The 19,529-nt window shown below is 38.8% G+C and overlaps 2 protein-coding genes across 6 annotated transcripts; both read right to left on the bottom strand.

Annotated features, from left to right (window-relative positions):
• Positions 1-2,635: 2,635 nt before the first annotated feature.
• sf3b1 (splicing factor 3b, subunit 1) lies at positions 2,636-18,519 on the bottom strand. Of its 5 annotated transcripts, XM_079880217.1 has the most exons (26): positions 18,412-18,483; positions 11,858-12,030; positions 11,651-11,752; positions 11,374-11,488; positions 9,742-9,796; positions 9,366-9,445; positions 9,032-9,220; positions 8,388-8,637; positions 8,085-8,297; positions 7,862-7,983; positions 7,571-7,768; positions 7,283-7,384; positions 7,019-7,198; positions 6,835-6,921; positions 6,471-6,741; positions 6,214-6,359; positions 5,927-6,073; positions 5,717-5,842; positions 5,410-5,631; positions 5,132-5,314; positions 4,910-5,021; positions 4,197-4,317; positions 3,977-4,108; positions 3,618-3,890; positions 3,307-3,523; positions 2,636-3,192 (listed from the first exon to the last, which is right to left on the bottom strand). In XM_079880217.1, the coding sequence occupies exons 6-26, from the start codon at positions 9,420-9,422 to the stop codon at positions 3,034-3,036; spliced, it is 3,507 nt and encodes a 1,168-aa protein (XP_079736343.1). In that variant the 5' UTR covers positions 9,423-9,445; positions 9,742-9,796; positions 11,374-11,488; positions 11,651-11,752; positions 11,858-12,030; positions 18,412-18,483; the 3' UTR covers positions 2,636-3,033. The 5 variants fall into 5 exon arrangements, 4 of the variants coding, with proteins under 4 accessions (XP_079736343.1, XP_079736342.1, XP_079736344.1 ...); XM_079880216.1 differs by lacking the exon at positions 9,742-9,796 and having other exon boundaries at positions 18,412-18,519; XM_079880218.1 differs by lacking the exons at positions 11,374-11,488; positions 11,651-11,752; positions 11,858-12,030; positions 18,412-18,483 and adding an exon at positions 10,352-10,406.
• LOC307163900 (uncharacterized protein) lies at positions 13,067-18,485 on the bottom strand. Its single transcript, XM_079880220.1, has 3 exons — positions 17,992-18,485; positions 16,865-16,931; positions 13,067-16,628 (listed from the first exon to the last, which is right to left on the bottom strand). Exon 3 carries the CDS (start codon positions 16,615-16,617, stop codon positions 13,768-13,770), a length of 2,850 nt encoding a protein of 949 aa, XP_079736346.1. The 5' UTR covers positions 16,618-16,628; positions 16,865-16,931; positions 17,992-18,485; the 3' UTR covers positions 13,067-13,767.
• Positions 18,520-19,529: the final 1,010 nt, after the last annotated feature.

Raw genomic sequence — 19,529 nt, 5'->3', positions numbered from 1 at the left:
TTTCAGGGAAAATAGGAAGTAACGTCACCAAAACCTGATTAATATTCATGAACTATTCCGTCACCATAGTAGGTTTTGTTATTTTGTTTCTCCTCTGTATCTGATGCACAGGATTGTCAGTTCTTCCGAGGGGCCCCATCATCATCATCATCATCATCATCGCCTCACTGATGCCCTCGCTAGTCTGACGAACGAATGAATCATTCTAGTGAATCTGTTCTTTTTAATGACTCGATCACAGTGAGTGATGACTCCAACGTATACGTGAATCGTTTTAGTGAACTGTCCGAACGAACCGATTTGCTTAAATGAATCAGTTCTCAAAGAGCAAAGTCCTCTGGTTTCTTCTATCTACGCATACAATACAGCTGTCATACTTATCAAATAGGAGGCAAAGTGTCCGTGTTGGTAATAGTCCATCTAAACTGTAATTTTGGGCCCTATCCTGTTCAGTAATGACCTGCCTTTAGTCTGTCCATCTGTTAATGCTGATGACAGTTCTTTATGTGCATGCTAAAAACAAACAGCAAGCAAATTATTTAACTGAGGCATTGGTCCATGTTTCTGATTGGTAGTAATTCATATTTACGTCTGAATATAAGCAAAACTGTTTGTATGTTCTTTTCACAAAGATGTACAGTGATTCCTCATCCTGGTGTATTTGTTAAAGGAGAAAAGCTCAATGTCGTTCCTGATTTTAAATACAGCTGTCTTTTCAAAAGCATGCTAAAAAGGTAGCCAATATTATTAAATTTAATTTGGCCAACTTGAGGCATAAGACCATATTTGGTAGCAGAGGTAGCAAAATTTTTATTAATTCTATGGTATTTTCTCATACTACATATTGCTTTAGTTTAGTTGGTCTCAAGCAAGCACAACAATTTTAAAATCAATTATCATCTCTTTACAAACAGACACTTAGAACATTTGATAGGAAGACTAATAGTTTTCATCACTGCAACAGTGCAAATAGCTAATTTATTGAGTTTCGATTATATTAAACATTTTGTTGATGCTTGCTTGATTTTTAAAAATTTAAATGGTTACGCTCCTCCCCCATTAAGGTAGTTTATAATGCAAAAGGATACTAATAGCAAAGCAATTACTAGAGGAGACTGTTGCACAGTTTAGGCGTACAACTTTCGGACATCAGTCTTTTCAGTTAGAGCCATTCATTATTGGAATACTCTACCAACTGAGTTAAGGGGTAGTACAAACTATTCTACATTTAAATTTAAATTAAAGAAATTGCTAAAAGCAAATCAAATTTATAATCGTGTAAATTATTATTTTTATGATACTGCAATTATTATCCTTAGCAGTGTTACTGTATGTAATTTGATATTTTTTATTTATTGTGATACATGTTTCATTAGCCTGTGGGGCTTATGTACAGTGTTTGACTGTTGATTGATGAGCACTGTACCTATTAAAGAAAAAAAAAAAAAATATATATATATATATATACATATATATATATGAAATTAAATTTGTTGTTAGTGACTAAAAAAAAAAAAAATTACATTTTAAGGTGCCCGACTTTCAGGAAGTTTGTAATTGTCATTTAACCTTTTGATATACACTTAAAAGATGAACACTTGTGTGATAAGAATTTAAAACTTTTTGTTTTGATGCTGTTCTGTTGGTCTCGTTACCTATGCAGTTAATAAATGACAGCATTACATTCTTCAAGGAATGAAAAACAGGAACTTGCCCACAATGTCACTGGAAGCAAATATCAGTGTTTGTTTGTGCTCTGCTGGATGACATCACCTAACAGACTCCATGTGTTACAGACTGATACAGAGGCTATATTTAAAGAGGCATGGGAGTTTGACCTGACAGGTCAGGAGACCACAGGAAGTAGCTGTTGCTTGTGTAGAACCATATTTACATAGGAGGATCTAGTGGAATTAAATTATTTCCTAAAACATTTTAACAAAACTAGTTTGGAATGAACATGCAGTCTTCCAGGTAAAGATATAAGTGTCTGATCCAAAACATTCTTTTATTTTAACTTAGCAGCCAAGGACCATTGATCAAGAAGGTTAAAGAGAATATTTTCAGTCAAAATCAGCTCAAACATAGTGCAGGCCATGATAAACCCAATTGTTTACAATTTCATGGAAAAGAGCAGATGTTATCAGAAAGAATTCTCTACTTGAGCATAGCCTCACATTGTTTCAGACTGAGAAACTCCAGGACCCTCATGTTTGTGCAGAACCACAAATGACAATCTTCTCTCCGTGTCTGCTGTTATGTCTAAGTTAGAATGTGGGAAATAATCAAACAAAACCTCATATAATAGATGCATTTAACCAAGATCCTTCCACAAGGAAATGGGAAAATAAAGTGTAAAAAAAATATTGTAAGCTTTTATTAAACATGATTTAGGTTTAAAATGTCTTGCGATAAGCATTTAACTACAGGTAAAAGCTAGAAATATTCCTTGATCAAAGGTCTTTGTTCACACTGCAGTCCAATCTGATTTGATTTTCAAATTCAAATGTTAGTAATGACTTTCCCAAGTGACGAAACTTAGTTCAGACAACATTTGAAAGAATTTTAAACAAAAAACAAATCAGGATTTAATTTGGTTGCACTAACCCATTAAAAACATCACAGAGGAGCTCAATCACTTTTAATACACAAACGTTTATTCAGCCAAACTAAGCAACATTATAATAAGAACAGATGTGACTGAGCAAGAGTGAACTTGACAGACCAGCACAAGTCTCAAGTTAAAAGACATGAATCACATTCCTCAGAAACTCTGCTACTACCTTTAATTTCACTGTGCTTGGTGCCACGCCGTAAAAACAGAAACGTCTAATCCAAAGATCTAAAAGCGACACGTTTGACAGATTCTTTTTTTCGACATTTTTCTGCTCTTTAATAAGAAATAAATTTTAGACCACAGAATCTGTGGTACTGGTTTCAATCTACCAGAGAACATAAAAAAATGGACCAAGTCCTATAAACCATGAAATAGACAGATATAGGAGGAGAGAGTGCACATGTAAGGGTAGACATTCACAGGAAGTAATCCAGCTCATAGCGAACGAATGAGTTCTTCTCATCGTTGAAGACGAGAGGATAATGTGCGATCAGTGCGTCCTGGGAGCCGATATAGATGGAGTTGTAGATCTTCCAGTATACGTCACGCACTTTACGAGCAGGATGGAACAAACCCTATTGAGGGAGAAAAACCATTGCGCCATTAGACAAGTCTTCATAACCCAATGGAAAAACTATTACATAAATACCAAAGAAATGTGCAGATTCCATGTTGGAAGTCAAACGTACCTGTAAGCAATACTGCAGCATGCGGCAGGGTCCAATCGCCACCCGCAGACCCTCGAGGGCCCCCATTACAGCTTGGATCACATGAGGAGACGTTTCAAAGACATTGGGCCAAACATAATTGAGCAAATGATTGAGAGAATCTTCACAGCCAAAGCCATAAACTCCTAGAGACATATGCTGCACCACAGCACTGGCTGTTTGCCTGTGTACGAGATCCCTGCGACCGAGAGCAGAAATACAGGAGGTTAGAGTACTATTGAGAACAATCTGCATGCAACTGTCTTGTGAAAAGAAATAATCTACTTCCTTACCTATCCATCAGAGCATCCTCCAACAGAGGTGTGACAGCATAGATATAATCTTTGCCCATTTCACCAATGTACTCAAACAGGAAAGACAGAGACTTTAGGACACCGTTCTGAACATTAAGCTCAGGAACACGGTACTCATTCATCAATGCAGGAAGCACGGTGAATGGCGAACACGTCTCAGCCACGATAGCAATGGCTACTGTTGTGCACACACGGTTCTGACGCTCCTGCACCTTCAGATTGTTGAGCAGCGTGGCCAGCACATCATGAGGACTAGAGAATTAAGAACAGGACAAATTAAAATCCGACATTTTCATCCATGTAATGCCAGATTCTGCATTATCAGAGAAGGATTTTACCCAATGGCCTTGGCGATGTAGCCGAAAGTGTTGACAGTAGCTCTACGGATGGCCTTCTTGTGGGCTTTCAACAACTCCAACAATTCAAAACAGATACGCATCCATTCCCTGGCAGACACGTACTCCGCACCCCTGGAATGGATAAGATGTGTTTAGGAGGCATTATTGACATTTTTCAAAAGTTAACGGCTTAAATTCTGTGAAGACCTATAGGACTGACCTGTCAGCGATTCTGCCCACTAGATCAATGCAGTTCTCCTGCACCTTCTCATGTCTGTTCTTCAAGATGGGAGTCAAACGTGGAAGCAGGTCTTTGATAGGTGGTGTCATCTTGTGCATACCTGAGAACAAGACATTTAAACATTTATTCAAAGTCAAAAGAATGCAAAGTAGAAACAACATTCAAATTTATTAAACGTTGATTAAAACAAAATGTGATGCACCAAAATAACTTCAACCAAATCTGAATTAAAGTTTCCATTTAGCCAAAAACCAATACTAATTTGTTTTAGACATTTGGGTAACTGAACTTGGTATGCTGTTCAGGATATTGTGTTTTCAGTTAATAAATTAAGAGTAAAGTTCCTCTGTGACAAGATGCCTCTCGATATTTCAGTTGAACACATTTTAAATACTGCTACAGTCACGGTGAAGTGCATCCACAATGCTGACATGTTTAACTGTTGTAGCTTATCCACATTATGTGCACAAAATAGATGCTCAAAGTCAAAAAGCACCATCAGAAAGTGCACTAATTAATCATTACTCTTTGGGTCAATGATATCGGCCCCTCAAAATGCTTTGTGATTTTTGCTGCTCTGGATGAATATTGTGCACATCACTAAAAACAAACATTGTGATCAAAGTTTAATAATTTGGATTAACGCATAACTGCTAGCAAGCACAACTCAAAGTGCTTTTGCTGACACTCACCAATGACATTGACGATAGCTTTAAGGGCTCCAAGAATGCTACCCAGCACTTCTGGGTATTCTTCTCCCAGATACTCATACAACACCACACCCAAATGGCCCATGAGCTTTTCCTAAAGGGAAATGTCAGAGCAGGATATATATTATTAAGCACGATAAGTAGTTTCATTTAACCAGTACAAGTATTTTCACGTCCATAAATGAACATAAGGGCTTCCCTCACCTCTTGGCATGTCTTCATGACCACCGCTGTGCGAGAAATTAGGTCAGCAGCCTGTTGACGGACTTTGGCGGATTTGTTGTTGAGACGCCACAGCACTGTACCGCAGATCTGAGGCAAGTATGGTTTAACTCTCTTACCCAGAGCATTCACCACCGTACCGAAGCCATTCAGCATCACAGAGTCCTGGAGATACAGGCACAATTATAAGTATTATAACAATATAAATTAGAAGATTAACGGAGCAGGATTGTTTAACTGCAGCAAAGTCTGAAACTCACCTCAGTGGTCTGTTCCTGAAAGGCGTACAGGATACCGTCAATAAGCTGCTCCTCCAGTTTATGATCGATGTCAGCAGCACCAAGGTTGCCCATGATTTTCTCAATGGTCTCCATAACCATCTTTCTGTACTGCTCAGCTTCATCCTTCAAGTCATCCACGATACGGGAGATAATCTCAGCTGCGCCTACCTTATTGGCCAGCTCCACTGTAGTGTCCACTAACTGTAAAGTGGATAAAAAGACAAATAAAGTTAAATGTGTATTGATCATGGTTAGTTACTTCTAATTAGGTGTTGATCTCACAAACCTGTCTGTAGTTGCGCCTATCCAACGCCATTCGGTGCTGCCAGAAATGTTTAAAGAATGGGGGCAAGATCTCCGTTTTAATGTAATTGGCTTCCACACCATCAGTGCCACAGCACTGCTTCACCACCTACAATATATAAGAAAAAAGGTTAGCCTAAAATGTTCAGAGAGATCATGTTTTTAATACTTGAATCTTTTCTTCCTGACGCACCTTGAGGACAATCTTCTTCATCTCCTCGTCAGGAGACTGGAACTCTCGGATGAGGATAAGCATCACTTCTCTGGTGTAATAGTTGGCATATTCAGCATCCATAAGAGGAATCAAGTATCCAATAGCTTTCAAGAAGGCAGCAAGACCCTGAGAAGACAAATAATAGTGTAAGAAACATTTACTAAAAATAATCCTTTCAACCCAAAAACTAAGTTTGAAAGCAAACTTACGGTACAAATAAAAATGACAATTACTTTAATTTACCATTGATCAAAACACATGCTCACCTTGCCTCTGTGTTGCCTGATACCTTTCCAAAGAGGTTTCAGCACAGAATCAAAGGACTCGATACCGTACGGCGTAGCAGCTTCAGCCAGGGCAGCGATAGCCAGAGCACTGATGGTTCGTACTTTCTGCTGCTCATCCACGAGACCTGAGGGAAACAACGGATTGAGACTGGCCCATATAGCAGACAATGTTAAAGAATTTTGGTACACCCACGTACAGATGAGTCGAACAGACTTCACCACAAGGCCATACTAACCATGCTCGATAATCTCCACCAAGCTGCGGAGATGGGGCAGAATAGCACAGCCCATGAGAATAGCGATCTGCTGTACGATCTTGATGCCTGTGTGACGAGCCTGCCAGGATTTCTTGCTCTTGCAAACAGCCTTGAGGAAAGGCAGGAGAGATGGAATGCCCAGGGCAGACGCCACGACGGCAAAAGCACGAGCTGTCGTATTTCTCACATACTCGTCCATGTTGTCAATGTCAGGCCTCATGGTGGAGATCATGGTGGCCAGACCGGCAGCCTGTGAAAGAAATGTAGATTTGATTAAATCATTAAATCAAGATCTGTTAATCAACCAGAGATGATATTTGCTATTTGAAGTCAACCATCTTACCTTTGCCAAGTTGGAGATGATCTCTCTACCCTCTACTCTAGCATAGTAATCTTCATCAATCAGCAAAGGCTCAATCACCACAAGAATCTGCAAGAACATCCAGGTACGTTAGAAAAGAAATGAAAAGGAATACATTTATACTCTCATATTTTAAAATTGATGCTTACAGGTAACTCAGACTTACCTTGTGGACATATGGTCGAACCAAGTCGTCAAGTTTGTAGAGAATACGATCGATGACTTTCACCAACAGATGACGCTCTTGGTCCTCCAGTGTAGGAGACATCAGCAGTGGCAGGATCTGGTTAAATAGGGGTCCTGCACCAAACTCTCTGGCCTTATCTGTGATTTGACGAAGAGCAGCCTGAAATGAGAGTGCTGGTTAGAGAACTCTGGTATTTGAAAAATTACATGTTACAGTCCACCAAGTTTGAGAAAGGATACTAACCTTTCTCATGGGAGGTGTTCCATTCTTGATCTTCAGAAGAAGCTTCATGATCTTGCGCTCCTTCTGTTCTTCTGGACTGAGGGTGGACTCATCAACTTCAACCTGCAAACAGAGATGGAATAATCAGTCAAAAAAAAGAATTAAAATAATATTTTTATAATATTTAATTTATTTTATTACTATTATTTTTTACTTTAATACTAAACTAAATTAATAATAAAAAATACGACTTTTTTAAAAGTATCCCAATATTGTACAGGAGATATCCCTGGTGTACATGTGACTCACCAACAGTTTGTCAAAGTACTGGATGTCATCTGGTTTGAGGAAAGGCAGGTTTCCAGAGGGCTGGTCATTGACTTGTTTCATAGATCTGTCCTCTGTTTGCATGTGGAAGCCAGTCATTCCTCCGATGGGGGTGGGAGTGGCAGCTAACTTGCGTGCAGGGGTGCGGATGGGCACATAACCTGCTGGTGGGGGCAGTACCTGGAAGAATTGGCAAATGAAAATCAGGAATATCAATAAATTCATTTTTAGACAAACAAAAAATGTCCTGTATATGTTAATATAATTATATACTTTGTATCCTTCTGGAAACATGGCATCAAGTTCATCATCAGTCAATGGGCGGTTCCTCTCATCAATCTCTCGCTCCCAGCGCCAAGCCTGCAGCTGTTCTGGGGTCATGCTCATCAGGTGACCTGCAAACATAGAAAACTTTACAGCAACATCCACAAATTGGTGCAGAAAACATCATTACATTCAACAACAATAGAAATAAACAACAGCATTTGTCCAGTACCTGGAGTGGGCGTGGCCATATTCATGGCAGGTGTTCCCAGAGGGGTTTTTCCAGGGGTAAGCAGAGGAGTTGAAGAGCCCATCTGACTGGCTGGTGTTTCATCCCATCTTGACTTCCTCTTGCTTGCACCCGGGGTGGGCGTCTCACCCACTGACTCATCTCCTCTATCTGTACGTGGAGTCTCAGCCCAGCCACTGCCATGACCAGGTGTCTCTGAAACACAGAATAAAACAACTTAAAATCACTCTGCTTTACATCTACTATTAGAAAATACACAAAAAAAAAATGGACAAAATAAAAGACCTCTCTCTGTCTTTGGTGTCTCATCCCAGCGGTTCTTGCGCACGCTGGAAGAGGCGCCTCCATGTCCGGGAGTAGCATGTCCGGGAGTGTCTCGACCAGGAGTGGCAGCTCCGGCTGGGGTGTGACTCGGTGTGGGCTCCCACATACGGGTGCTCGGGGTGGCTCCAGGGGTCTCGCTACCTTTGGCACGGCCAGGTGTCTCGTCCCAACGACTGTTGGAAGGCGTGTGTCCCGGTGTATGTCCGGGTGTCTGGGTACATAGAAGATCATGATTAGCAATATTCCTGGGTAAGTGGCCTTGTGATAATGTTGTTTAGGCTGCAACAACTAATTGATAAAACCCATAAATCGATAATGAAAAACAAAAACAAAATTAAAAATTGAATTTAATCATGTCTGCATGTTGTGCACAAAAAAAACATCCACCAGTCATCATATTACAGTAGTGAATAATGCATTTGTATGTACACAACACATCTGAAATGCAGTGAAGGAAACAGTGCTGTGGGAAAAGTGCATGAACCAAGTTACCAAAATATGAGAATGCTTTATTTGATGTGCTTTAAACAAACTCGTAAGCATATGTTTTACAGACTGATTGCAATATGTTGCAGCCCTGATATTGTTAGAGATAACAGACTCACGTCAGAAGACCCATCTGCCTGGTCCCAACTGGACACTTTTTTGGGTGTGGAGTTGCTGGGGGTTTGGTCGGCTGTCTGGTCCCAGCGACGTTTGCGTTTGGCCACAGCAGCCTGAGCAGCAGCAGAGCCGTTCACTGCTTTCAGCTCTCCAGATTTTGCTTTCTCTACCATCTGCAGCCTGATCTCTCTCTGGAGAAAGTAACATGAAAGGTTTTAGTCAAAGGAAAATGTCTTAATTTAACTCAAGGTTCTTATGAATTTTTTTCAATCAGCAACATCTTATAAACCAGCGTTTCACAAGAAGACAAGCACACGGATGTAGAAAAACACTCACCTCTTCTTTGGACAGATGCTGCTCCTTCATAACATCCATGTACGTCCTGACCTGCATCTTGGGGTCCGGTGTTTTGCCCCCTATGCGAAAGAGCACCAACAAGATGCGAGACCGTCAGTCAAGTGAGTCTCAAAACCAGTGTTTCACACACAAAGCACTACAGTCAACTGTCCCTGAATAGATGGCCTTAATGTTTAAATTACTGTCCTCTCATAACACAAAACAACCCTAGACAATAAAAGCTAAGCACTCTTTACAGTCATACATTAAGAACAGGCAGGTACAAAGAGGTTTCTGTTGCTTTTAAGAGGAGATAAGGAGAGGATATAGCCATCACTGATGCAGGGTCCTGGGCTGCGCTCTCCAGAATACGTACACTTTCAGTGCCAAGGGTCCCTCTGCAGTCAGACTTCAACCGGCAGAAAAGAAGCCTAGAAAATTTCTCTTTACCATTAGTAACACTTTGGAAAAGGGTTTGAACTCACACACACAATTGCATACCACCTGTTCTGTTCTTGTCACTCATTTATAAACAAAAAAAGGGAAAAAAAACCTTGTAGTATTCCAAAACCGACTTCTAAAATTATTTATTTTACTATACGTGTTGCAGCCAGAGACACTGAACACTTTGGGGAATTCTAATCAAATCTTTAAAAAAATAAATCAGAAACAAATTAAGGATTTAAAATGCACACTTGTGTGCATAATTGTGCATCTGGTTACATTAAAAAAAAATAAAGCCATGATGAATTGGTTTTTAAAAAAGTTGAAATGAGAAGGGAGGACATGAAGTTGAGAAAATTGTCCTTGATGAGGCTTTAAAAATGACACATAACTTCATAAAAGTAAAAAAAAAAAAAAAAAGGTTTTGTGAAACCATGGTGGATTCCCCTTAAAGGCCCTCTGGCCTCACACCAAAGCAAAACTACCAACTATGGTCTTGATTTATCTGATAAACACGCTTCTTTTTGTTGACCATAACCTACACAGGACGAGTTGCTGCACCCTTAAGAGAGTGCAGACAGGACTGGCATAGCAGTACTGCTGTAGGAGAGAAATTAAGGACAGTTAGTATGGGCCTGTGGAATCTTGGTACACAGATTCTTCAATAGATATATCTCTATTTTATGATAATAAAATAGAAATATATTTACACAACAGTTTTGTAAAGCTTCCTCTATCTGGGACTACATGCAAGATGATCCAGAATCAATTCCCTCCTATAATCTGATCCTGAATGTTGCCGTTTTGAGAGTGTGTAGCTTGCTAATTTGTAGCAGTATGAGCACCCACAGGCCATAGATTTAAATATACTAAAATAGCTGGAAAACATTTAATTGGATGTTCAGTTTGGCTTTTTAACACTAAAACCGGTAAACAGTTAATTTTAAAGTTTTTCCACAGGTGGCTCAAGTTTATTTAGAGTTCCACTCTTGTTTGGAAAAAAAAAATTACAAAAAAAACAACTGACACATCAGGGGTTTCTAGCAAACATGCCATTGGGCAAATATCTAGAATATATTATTAAGGGACAAGAGAAAGCAGAAAAGAAAACTGTAACTGCACAACCACAGTATGCTGCAGACTCTTGTAATAATAAACTTTTACTTGTACTTCAAAGTGTCTTTGTTGGAGGTGCCTGACTATTATATTGCCTGTTTCACACACAAAAAAATTCATTAACCCTTCGAACAACACACCTACCTGCAACCTATGCCTTGATGGGACAGATGACACCACCCAACCAACTGTCCCCCAAAACCTTTGCTGCCCAACTCATTTATAACCATTAATCCATCATAATTCTCAATGCATTCCATTAAATGATCTGTGTCTTCCTGAGACAGTCTTACAGGTCAGTTGAGTCCAGGGAGCAAGCTGTTGGGTGGTGTTCGAAGGGTTAAGCAGCAAAAAAGACCAGTCTGGGCCGGAACTTCATGGGCAGAGTAAATACTGATCGGCATGGACAGATAAATTAAACAGAGGAGAACGATGGTGTGAAATTTACCATCAGCAAACGGGTCGTGGCGCTCTGGTGAGATGATCATCTTTTGTCTGCGTTTCTTGTACTCGTCCTCACGGTCCGAAATCTTCTGTGGTCTGTGTTCAGCAAAGGGATCATACTGCAGGGTGGGCAAAACAGAGAATATTGTATAATCACAGTTTTCTTCTATATCCTACATCAAATGCATTTGGGAAATACATAAAGTGACGTTTTATTGAAAACTTCACAAAACTAAACAAAAAGAATATTGGAACTTGAAAATGGAAAATCTGTCCATTACCTGCTCATCTGACTGAGGAATGGAATTGAGTATTGCAACCGGTGCATGATATCCTGGTTTCTTCTGTCCAAGCAGACTAGTGGAAGAATCTTCATCATCATCCTGAAATAAAAATAGTAGGGATCAGAAACACCACCATGCAGTACTTACACATTCTGATATGGGTTCTTTTAAAACTATTATAAGCATTTTGTCATCATCGCTTACTTCTTCCTGCTCGTTGGCAGCAATTGAAGTCACATATCCGGCAAAACGGCTGTCACTGCCTCCGTAGATCTCCTGGTCATAATATCCAGTGGAATCAAGCCCGACACCCTGGTCAGCTCCCTCTACCAGGGCGGCTTTCATCCCCTGGATTTCCAGGATCTGAGCCTCTATGTCTAAGAAAAAAACAGATATAAAAACAGATTAGAGCCCCAAAATACCTACAAACTGCTTACAACTATATATAACCATCAAGAGAGCCATACTTTCTTTGAGATATATAAATATATATATATATGTATGAGAGAGAGAGAGAGATGTACGTGCGTACACACTTAGCATTTTTCTAATATAGACAAGAGTGCGTAAACATGTATATTGTGTTGTTCATTTTACATAATATAAAGATCCGTGCGTTTTACATAAGCGCCGTAAATTACTGGACGATGAATACAACTCATATTTCTACAAAATGCTAGAAATAACCACACTCAATTAAAACCTCTATGTAGAGATTAGATAATAGGACAAGTTTTGTTCTGTGTTTAACTGTTTGCAACGCCATTTTGGTTTCAGTACATCGGTGTGTAACCAGTACGTTTTAACATTTACACAGCAAAGGCAAATAGCATAATATGTAATACGCATTTCTGCAAATGAATGTTAGAAATAACTCTGCTATAAACCACAATACAAATCTCCAGATGGAGGATTAGTTGATATTTCTCATGTGCGCCACGGCCAGGTTTAAATCAACGATCAGACGCCATATTCTAGGTATGTGACAAAAAAAATCAATATAAAAAAATTCATATATAATCATAACCATATGATAGATAATAAAAATACCTTTAAAATGGTTTTTAAATGATTCAAATCGGATAATTATTAAGAAAGTTATGGAATTTTTAAATTCGGAAATTTGGGGTCATTTTTGTATCTAATTAAACCAATAAAACAATGAAAAACTGTGACCTCTTCCGCTTGACCAAACACTTCAAAATATCATAACTTCCTCATTCCTTGGTCTATTTGCATAATTCAAACACCACAGTGTAGGTAATTAAAAGCCCAACATGATTAAGATGACCTCTTTTTAAAAGGTATATATAAAATTTTTATTATTTCTAATTAACCACTAATTAATGAAACCGAGAGCATCAATCCACACATATCTTTCCATATGAAATCAAAATCCTCTCAAATAAAAGGTATAATCACATATTTATTGTATTAAACAGACAATTGGCATTGCCACATGAATTTCATAGTTTCTTTAGTCATCTTACAAAGCAATTTTACTTCTGCTTACATGATATTAGATTAAATAGAGATTAGTTTACATAGAGATTAGTTTACATGACAAGAAGATCTAAAGAGACAGGCCAGGGTTTTCGTCAAAAAATACGAACTTTTATTTTAATTCTGGCTCAAAATCAGACACACACACACTCGGTCGGTCTCTCTCATACACACACACTCTCTCTCTCTCTCTCTCTCTCTCTCTCTCTCTCTCTCTCTCTCTCTCTCTCTCCCTCCCTCTCCCTCTCTCTCTCTCTCTCTCTCACACACACACACTCTCTGTCTCTCTCTCATACACACACTCTCCCTCACTCTCACACACACACTCTCTCTCATACACACACTCTAGCTCTCTCTCTCACACACACTCACTCTGTCTCTCTCTCTCTCTCTCTCTCTCACACACACACACACACACACACACACACACACTCTGTCTCTCTCTCTCATACACACTCTCCCTCTCTCTCACACACACACACACACACTCTCTGTCTCTCTCATACACACACACTCTCCCTCTCTCTCACACACACACACTCTCTCTCTCACACACTCACACACAATTCTGTCAACAAAACGATTACTAAAATAGTTGAATCGTTTCAGCTCTAGGATAATGTTAGATCTTGGCATATAAGGTCTGCTGCTAATTCATACGCCGACACTTCAAAGTCTACAGCATCATCATACGATTCATTCTCACCCCAATAGGCAATTACATAAGTTCCTTTTTTCTTTTTTTTCAGTTTCTCGACACGTCCTGAGTAAACAGTCTTCTCCCCAGAATCACTATCAAACCATACATGACAAATATTACGGCCCACTAAAGCACCAGAGAGAATATCAGTCACAGCAGAAATGGAGTTTTCTTCCAACTCAGGAAACTCGCTCTCGATCAGGGACACATCTAACACTTTAAGTTTGTTTTCAACAGCTTTTCGCTCCTTTTGATCCTTCTTTTGACGCTTCAGGGCAGCCCTTCGTGATAATTCACCCCTCATCTCCACATGACTTTGCCGATTAATTTGTCTTTTCTTTCGAGCCATACCTACTGCCCAATAGATGATATTTTCCTTTTCAGGATTTTTCAGTTCATCGAGGTACTCAACTAGATGGTTTTTTTGAGCCCTCATCCTAGATGACATGAAGCATAGGGTGGCATTAGGAGCTCGGTGCTTGGCAGCACTAAACATACCGATGATTTCTTCAGAGTCAATGTTGTGTGGCCTAGCTGTTTCTGTTTCTTTCCGTAATTCATCAGTCACAATCAGTTCTAAATATCGTTTGTACTGTCTTTCTATGACAGCAGTTGTAGCAGAAAGACAGGCAGACATCATACTGACAAAAGAATCTTTGTCCGATGGAAACTCTAGGAGTCTGGCTAATGTTGAGTCACACTTGTCAAGGGTGTCACCAAAAAAATCAGTATCACGAGTGAGGACACTGATTGGATCCTGTTGAGCTTCTTTGAGGGATGACAGAACGTTTTTGACAATACTGATTCCTTCCAGGTGATCAACTTGCTTATCGGCAGAAGTGTAAAACTTCTTCATCCAAGGGCCTGATAATAGTTTTCCATTCAAGCCGAGGACCTGGATTTCCAACTTGGCAGTTGGGTTAGTGAAGTCTTTGTGCAAACCTGACAGCAATCCACCACATGACACTGTCCCAGTTCTCAAGAACTTCTCAAACAGTTCATAATGCTCTATGTATTTGCCACATAGGTGAAAAAGTACATGGAGACGATTCCCGCGATAACGAGGTAACAAGCCACGGGGCAAATTGACATCTTCAAGAAAAGTAGTGAAACCCTTTGGGTCTCCCTTCCCATCCTTATAACGGAGTTTGTTCATTTGGAGGACAATGTTTGCTGCCAGACAGTCTTTACCAAATACATGTCCCTTAGAAGTCTCCAATGTCTTCAGTGCAGCCCGGCATGAACTGGCAATGGTGTCGATGGGATGAAGGTGGCAGTTAAGCTCATTAAGAGGTTTGCCCCACGACTCTGAAATTCTCTGGATTGCAGCGTGGTTTACAACTGCGCGGTCTGTCATAACATTTGAAATGTTGCTGATAATAGATTTACGGCAGTCTTGGTAATCACAGAAATAAAAACCTGAATAAACTTTAGCCAGTTCATCAATAGAACTTGTCACATGTTCAGCATAGTCTTCCGCAGTGCCACCAGGTAACTGATCGATGGCTACTACAAAGCACTTTGTTTTAGTTGTAAGATGTATGCTATTTATATGAACACCTTCCTGTGTTGTTGAGTCAAATCCTAGTGTAAGGTTCTCGGTAGTCATTGCCACTTCAGCGGTTTGTAGGTCCGATATCGCACCAAGCTCCCGGGCCATCTGCTCGACAGTATTTCTGTGGGGAACAGCATCAATCTTTACTCCAAATCGCATAGCAAACCTTCTGATGAGTACTGGTATATTCTTAGTAGGAACTTGGTTGATTATTGAATCATACACCATCTGTCTCATATCTAATGAGAACGTTTTCTCATCTTTCTTAGTTTTTTTCTCCACAACAGACGCTTCATTAGTAATGGATTCTTTAAGACAGAGTGTTTCATTCTCTAAGTACCTTATCTCATCATCTTTTTCAGTTAACAAGTTTGAGAGTCTAGTATGGTCATTCTCATGAAGTTTTTTACTAACGGTAGTAAGACGCCTGTTCTTGTTGGACTGCTTCAATCTGCGGTGCTTCTTTTTCAGTCTGGCCAACTTAAATTTAGTTTCCTCTAGCTCAGTAGCACATTTTGTGGTTTTCAGTTCATGTCGAAGAATCCTAATTGTAGATTTCTTCCTCTCTAGGATTTCATCTTTCCTTTTAAGACACTGGTTCAGGTACTTCACACTCTTATGCTGTCTCAGCTTCTTTCTTAACAACTTCATCTCCATAGCATGCTTTTGCTTCATTTCACTTCTAGATTTTGCCATGAGATCCAGTCTTCTCCTCATTTTGAGTTTTCGTGGAGTCGAGACATCTCCCCTTAGCTGTGGAAGGGTGATCGATTCAGGGGTCGAGGCTGAAGGTGTATTCTCAACTGATGTAGGTTCTAACTGTGGAGAGGTGGGTTCGTCACTCATAGATGTAGGAGGATCAGTCCTGGAACTAGGGGAATGATGAACAGGGAAAACTTCATTGCAGATCTCCTTAAACTTTGCCATCTCTGCATCACGAGAGAGGTTCTTAAATCGTTGTAATGATCTGGACACAAGGGATACCACTTGATGCTGTAGAATTGAGATGTCAGGAATTTTGTTACTTATATCCCGGACAACATTCGTCCAAGAATGGTCATTAGAGATGAATGAGAGTAACACGTGACCATTCTTTAGCTCCTCATGATTAGCTGGTACAGCAGTGAAATGTTCCATCAAATACTGACGAGACAGGCCTGGCTGAGGAGAAAACGATCCCCGCTTTGGCTTTTTCTTTGGTGGCATGATGGTATAACCTAGGGGAAAAAAAGAAGTTTATTTAATTTATATCCAATTTAATTCATGAATATTGAATGCAGTTCCAAAATTGCTCATCTAGAAGAAATTTATATTTTGTTGTTGTGGAAATATAAATATGTAAACACCACACGACCTACTCCAGTTTTTCAGTATAATTTAAAATAAATATATACATATTAAGACTACTACTCCATAATTCTATTTATTTCTGTTAGGATGAAAAACAACTCACCTTGGATGATATGAAAGTCAAGTTATTTTCCCACCACTGGCATTGTTTCATCAAGAAGTAAAAATACCTACAAAATAGACAATTATTTATTTCTCAGAAGTAATATTAATTGATGATTGTTATTTATCATTTAGCAATCAATAAATGCATGCATGTTGAATTTTTTTTAAGAATAAACATCAGTACACTGCAAAAAATGCGTAATTAGTATTTTTGTTTTGTTTCCAGTCCAAATATCTAAAAATTATTACATCAAGAAGCATTTACTAGAGAAGTAAAATGACATAAGAAATTCTATTTTGTTTTAAGATAAAAAGAAAGTCATTTAAGTAATTTTTGCTTAAAACAAGCAAAATTATCTGCCAATGGGGTAAGAAAAATAATCTTGTTTTCCATTCGAATTCAGATTTTTTTCTTACCCCATTGGCAGATAATTTTGCTTGTTTTAAGCAAAAATTACTTAAATGACTTTCTTTTTATCTTAAAACAAAATAGAATTTCTTATGTCATTTTACTTCTCTAGTAAATGCTTCTTGATTTAAGAATTTTTAGATATTTGGACTAGAAACAAAACAAAAATACTAAGTAAGAAAAGCATTTTTTGCAGTGTAGGCCAAAGAAATTCATTCTCACAACACACAGCAATGAGGCCTTCAAGTACTAAAGACATTCAGTAATTGTGAAAATAATTAAATTTTACCAACTCTGTGCAGAATAATACAGCACACATTGGCTAAAATGTTTGTAAGATTTGGCCAATCAGCTTGCTAGAAACGGGTCACATGACTTGGCAGGCAGCCAGAAGCACAGTTGTTCCTAAACAAATCCATAGCCATCCATGGTATTTATATATATGTTTGACTAAATCATGACAATAATGTAATCTAGAGATTCTAAACCTTCGTTCTGTATGATTACTTTGAAAAATACTGCACGGATTGATGAAAACTGGGAGAAGTTTTGGAAGCCAATATGACCGAATGGCCGATTCAGCTTTTGACAACAACGTCACTTGCGGATCGTAAAAAAACACATGCGAATGTTACAATCAATCCCAAACTTCACCTAATTCAAGTTAAATGTATATTCTATCAAAAGTATTGGGTTTGAAACAAAAAAATACTCACCTTCATAGCGGATTTTGACGCCAAACACGAGAGAAATGTTGCTTCGCTTGTAGCTTTCTTCTTACGGCAGCCATCTTGGAAATTCGAACGTGAGAATCAACGTGATGACGTAATTTATGTCACTAGTATATGGGCTTTAGAGGTATTCACAAAGCAAAGATACGACAGCTTTCCTAAGTCACCAACGCGCCTGGCGCTGATCACCTGCTGAGAACACAGCCGCGGGAACAAAGCGCTCGTGCGTATATAGGTCAGTTTGTCACATACCTACATATTCTATTCACCGCCTCACACAGGTCTAATTCGGCTTAATTCTCGCTAATTCCACTTCTTAAGAATAGAAATAGCACCCCAAATACAATATATGTGTATGAACAACAAAATGCGATATATTCATAAGAAAAAATTGAACAAATTTACCGTCGTGTGTTTTGGCGATCTGCGCCATTTTCGAGCTGTTGTGTGCGCCTCAGTACCGGAAGGCCTTTGACTGCACATCCGACTCTGCGGTCACAAGAACGCGCATGCGCAGAGCACGAGCACTAGACGTCATCACAGCTGGCAAATGTCAACAACACCCCCCACTCTGCTTGAGAATTGTAGCCATAGTGTAGATTTTGGGAGATTTCTTTGTGAGTACATTTTAGACTCCAAGATATAGATTATCAAGATAAAGTGCAATGAAGCTATTTATAATATATGTATGTGGCAAAGACCACACTTTATTCCGAGGAATGTCATCAGGACATGCAACTTTTTATCTCTTTCTAAAAATAGCCGTTCTAAAAAGCTTTTAGAAACCTATTCTAAACAAAAGGATTATATAAAATGCATGTATTGTTTCAAATTGATATGTTACACAACCATCAAATGAGGCAGAGATCCAACTACAGTTTTCAAAAAGCATTATGTAGAATAAAGAATAGTGTCCATTTCCATAGAAAATCTTGTGGAGTAACTGGAATGCTATACATTTGAAAAACTGAATAATATAACAAATATTAAAATTTAGCATTTACTGATACAAACCAAATAATGGCATTAGTCTGGATCTGGAAGAAATACATAATATACAATATAGGCTACATTTATTTTAAATATTCTACTTATTCTAAATTAATAAAGGTGAGGTCAGAGATCAACCGCCAGGCAATGACCATTTTCTTATCAAAATTTGATAGCTTAAAGGGACATTTAGAGATAACCTACTTTGGAAAATACATTATTGGAAAAAGTGTTCCAACTTGGATCAGGGCTAACTTATATTGTATCAATTTCATTGATGTATGACAAGCAGTCTAAGTCAATGTAGTTCAGTAGTATATTTATAACAGCTATAATACGGGACAGACATGAGGGGTGAATACAGGTTGATTGGGACACTTTTTCCAAGTCATCTCAATGGCAAAAAAGTGTCCCAATCAAATCACTCTGAATTCACCCCTATGCATTTTAAACTAAAGCCATTTTCCTCAAATGAATTCGTTTAAGCGTATTCGTCTTTTTAAAACTTATTAGTGATTTTACATTGTGTCCTC

Source organism: Squalius cephalus (genome assembly GCF_949319135.1).
Source record: "Squalius cephalus genome assembly, chromosome: 9".
NCBI lineage: Eukaryota > Metazoa > Chordata > Actinopteri > Cypriniformes > Leuciscidae > Squalius > Squalius cephalus.
Note: the sequence above shows the minus strand (reverse complement) of the source record. Positions and strands in the feature narration are given on the sequence as shown.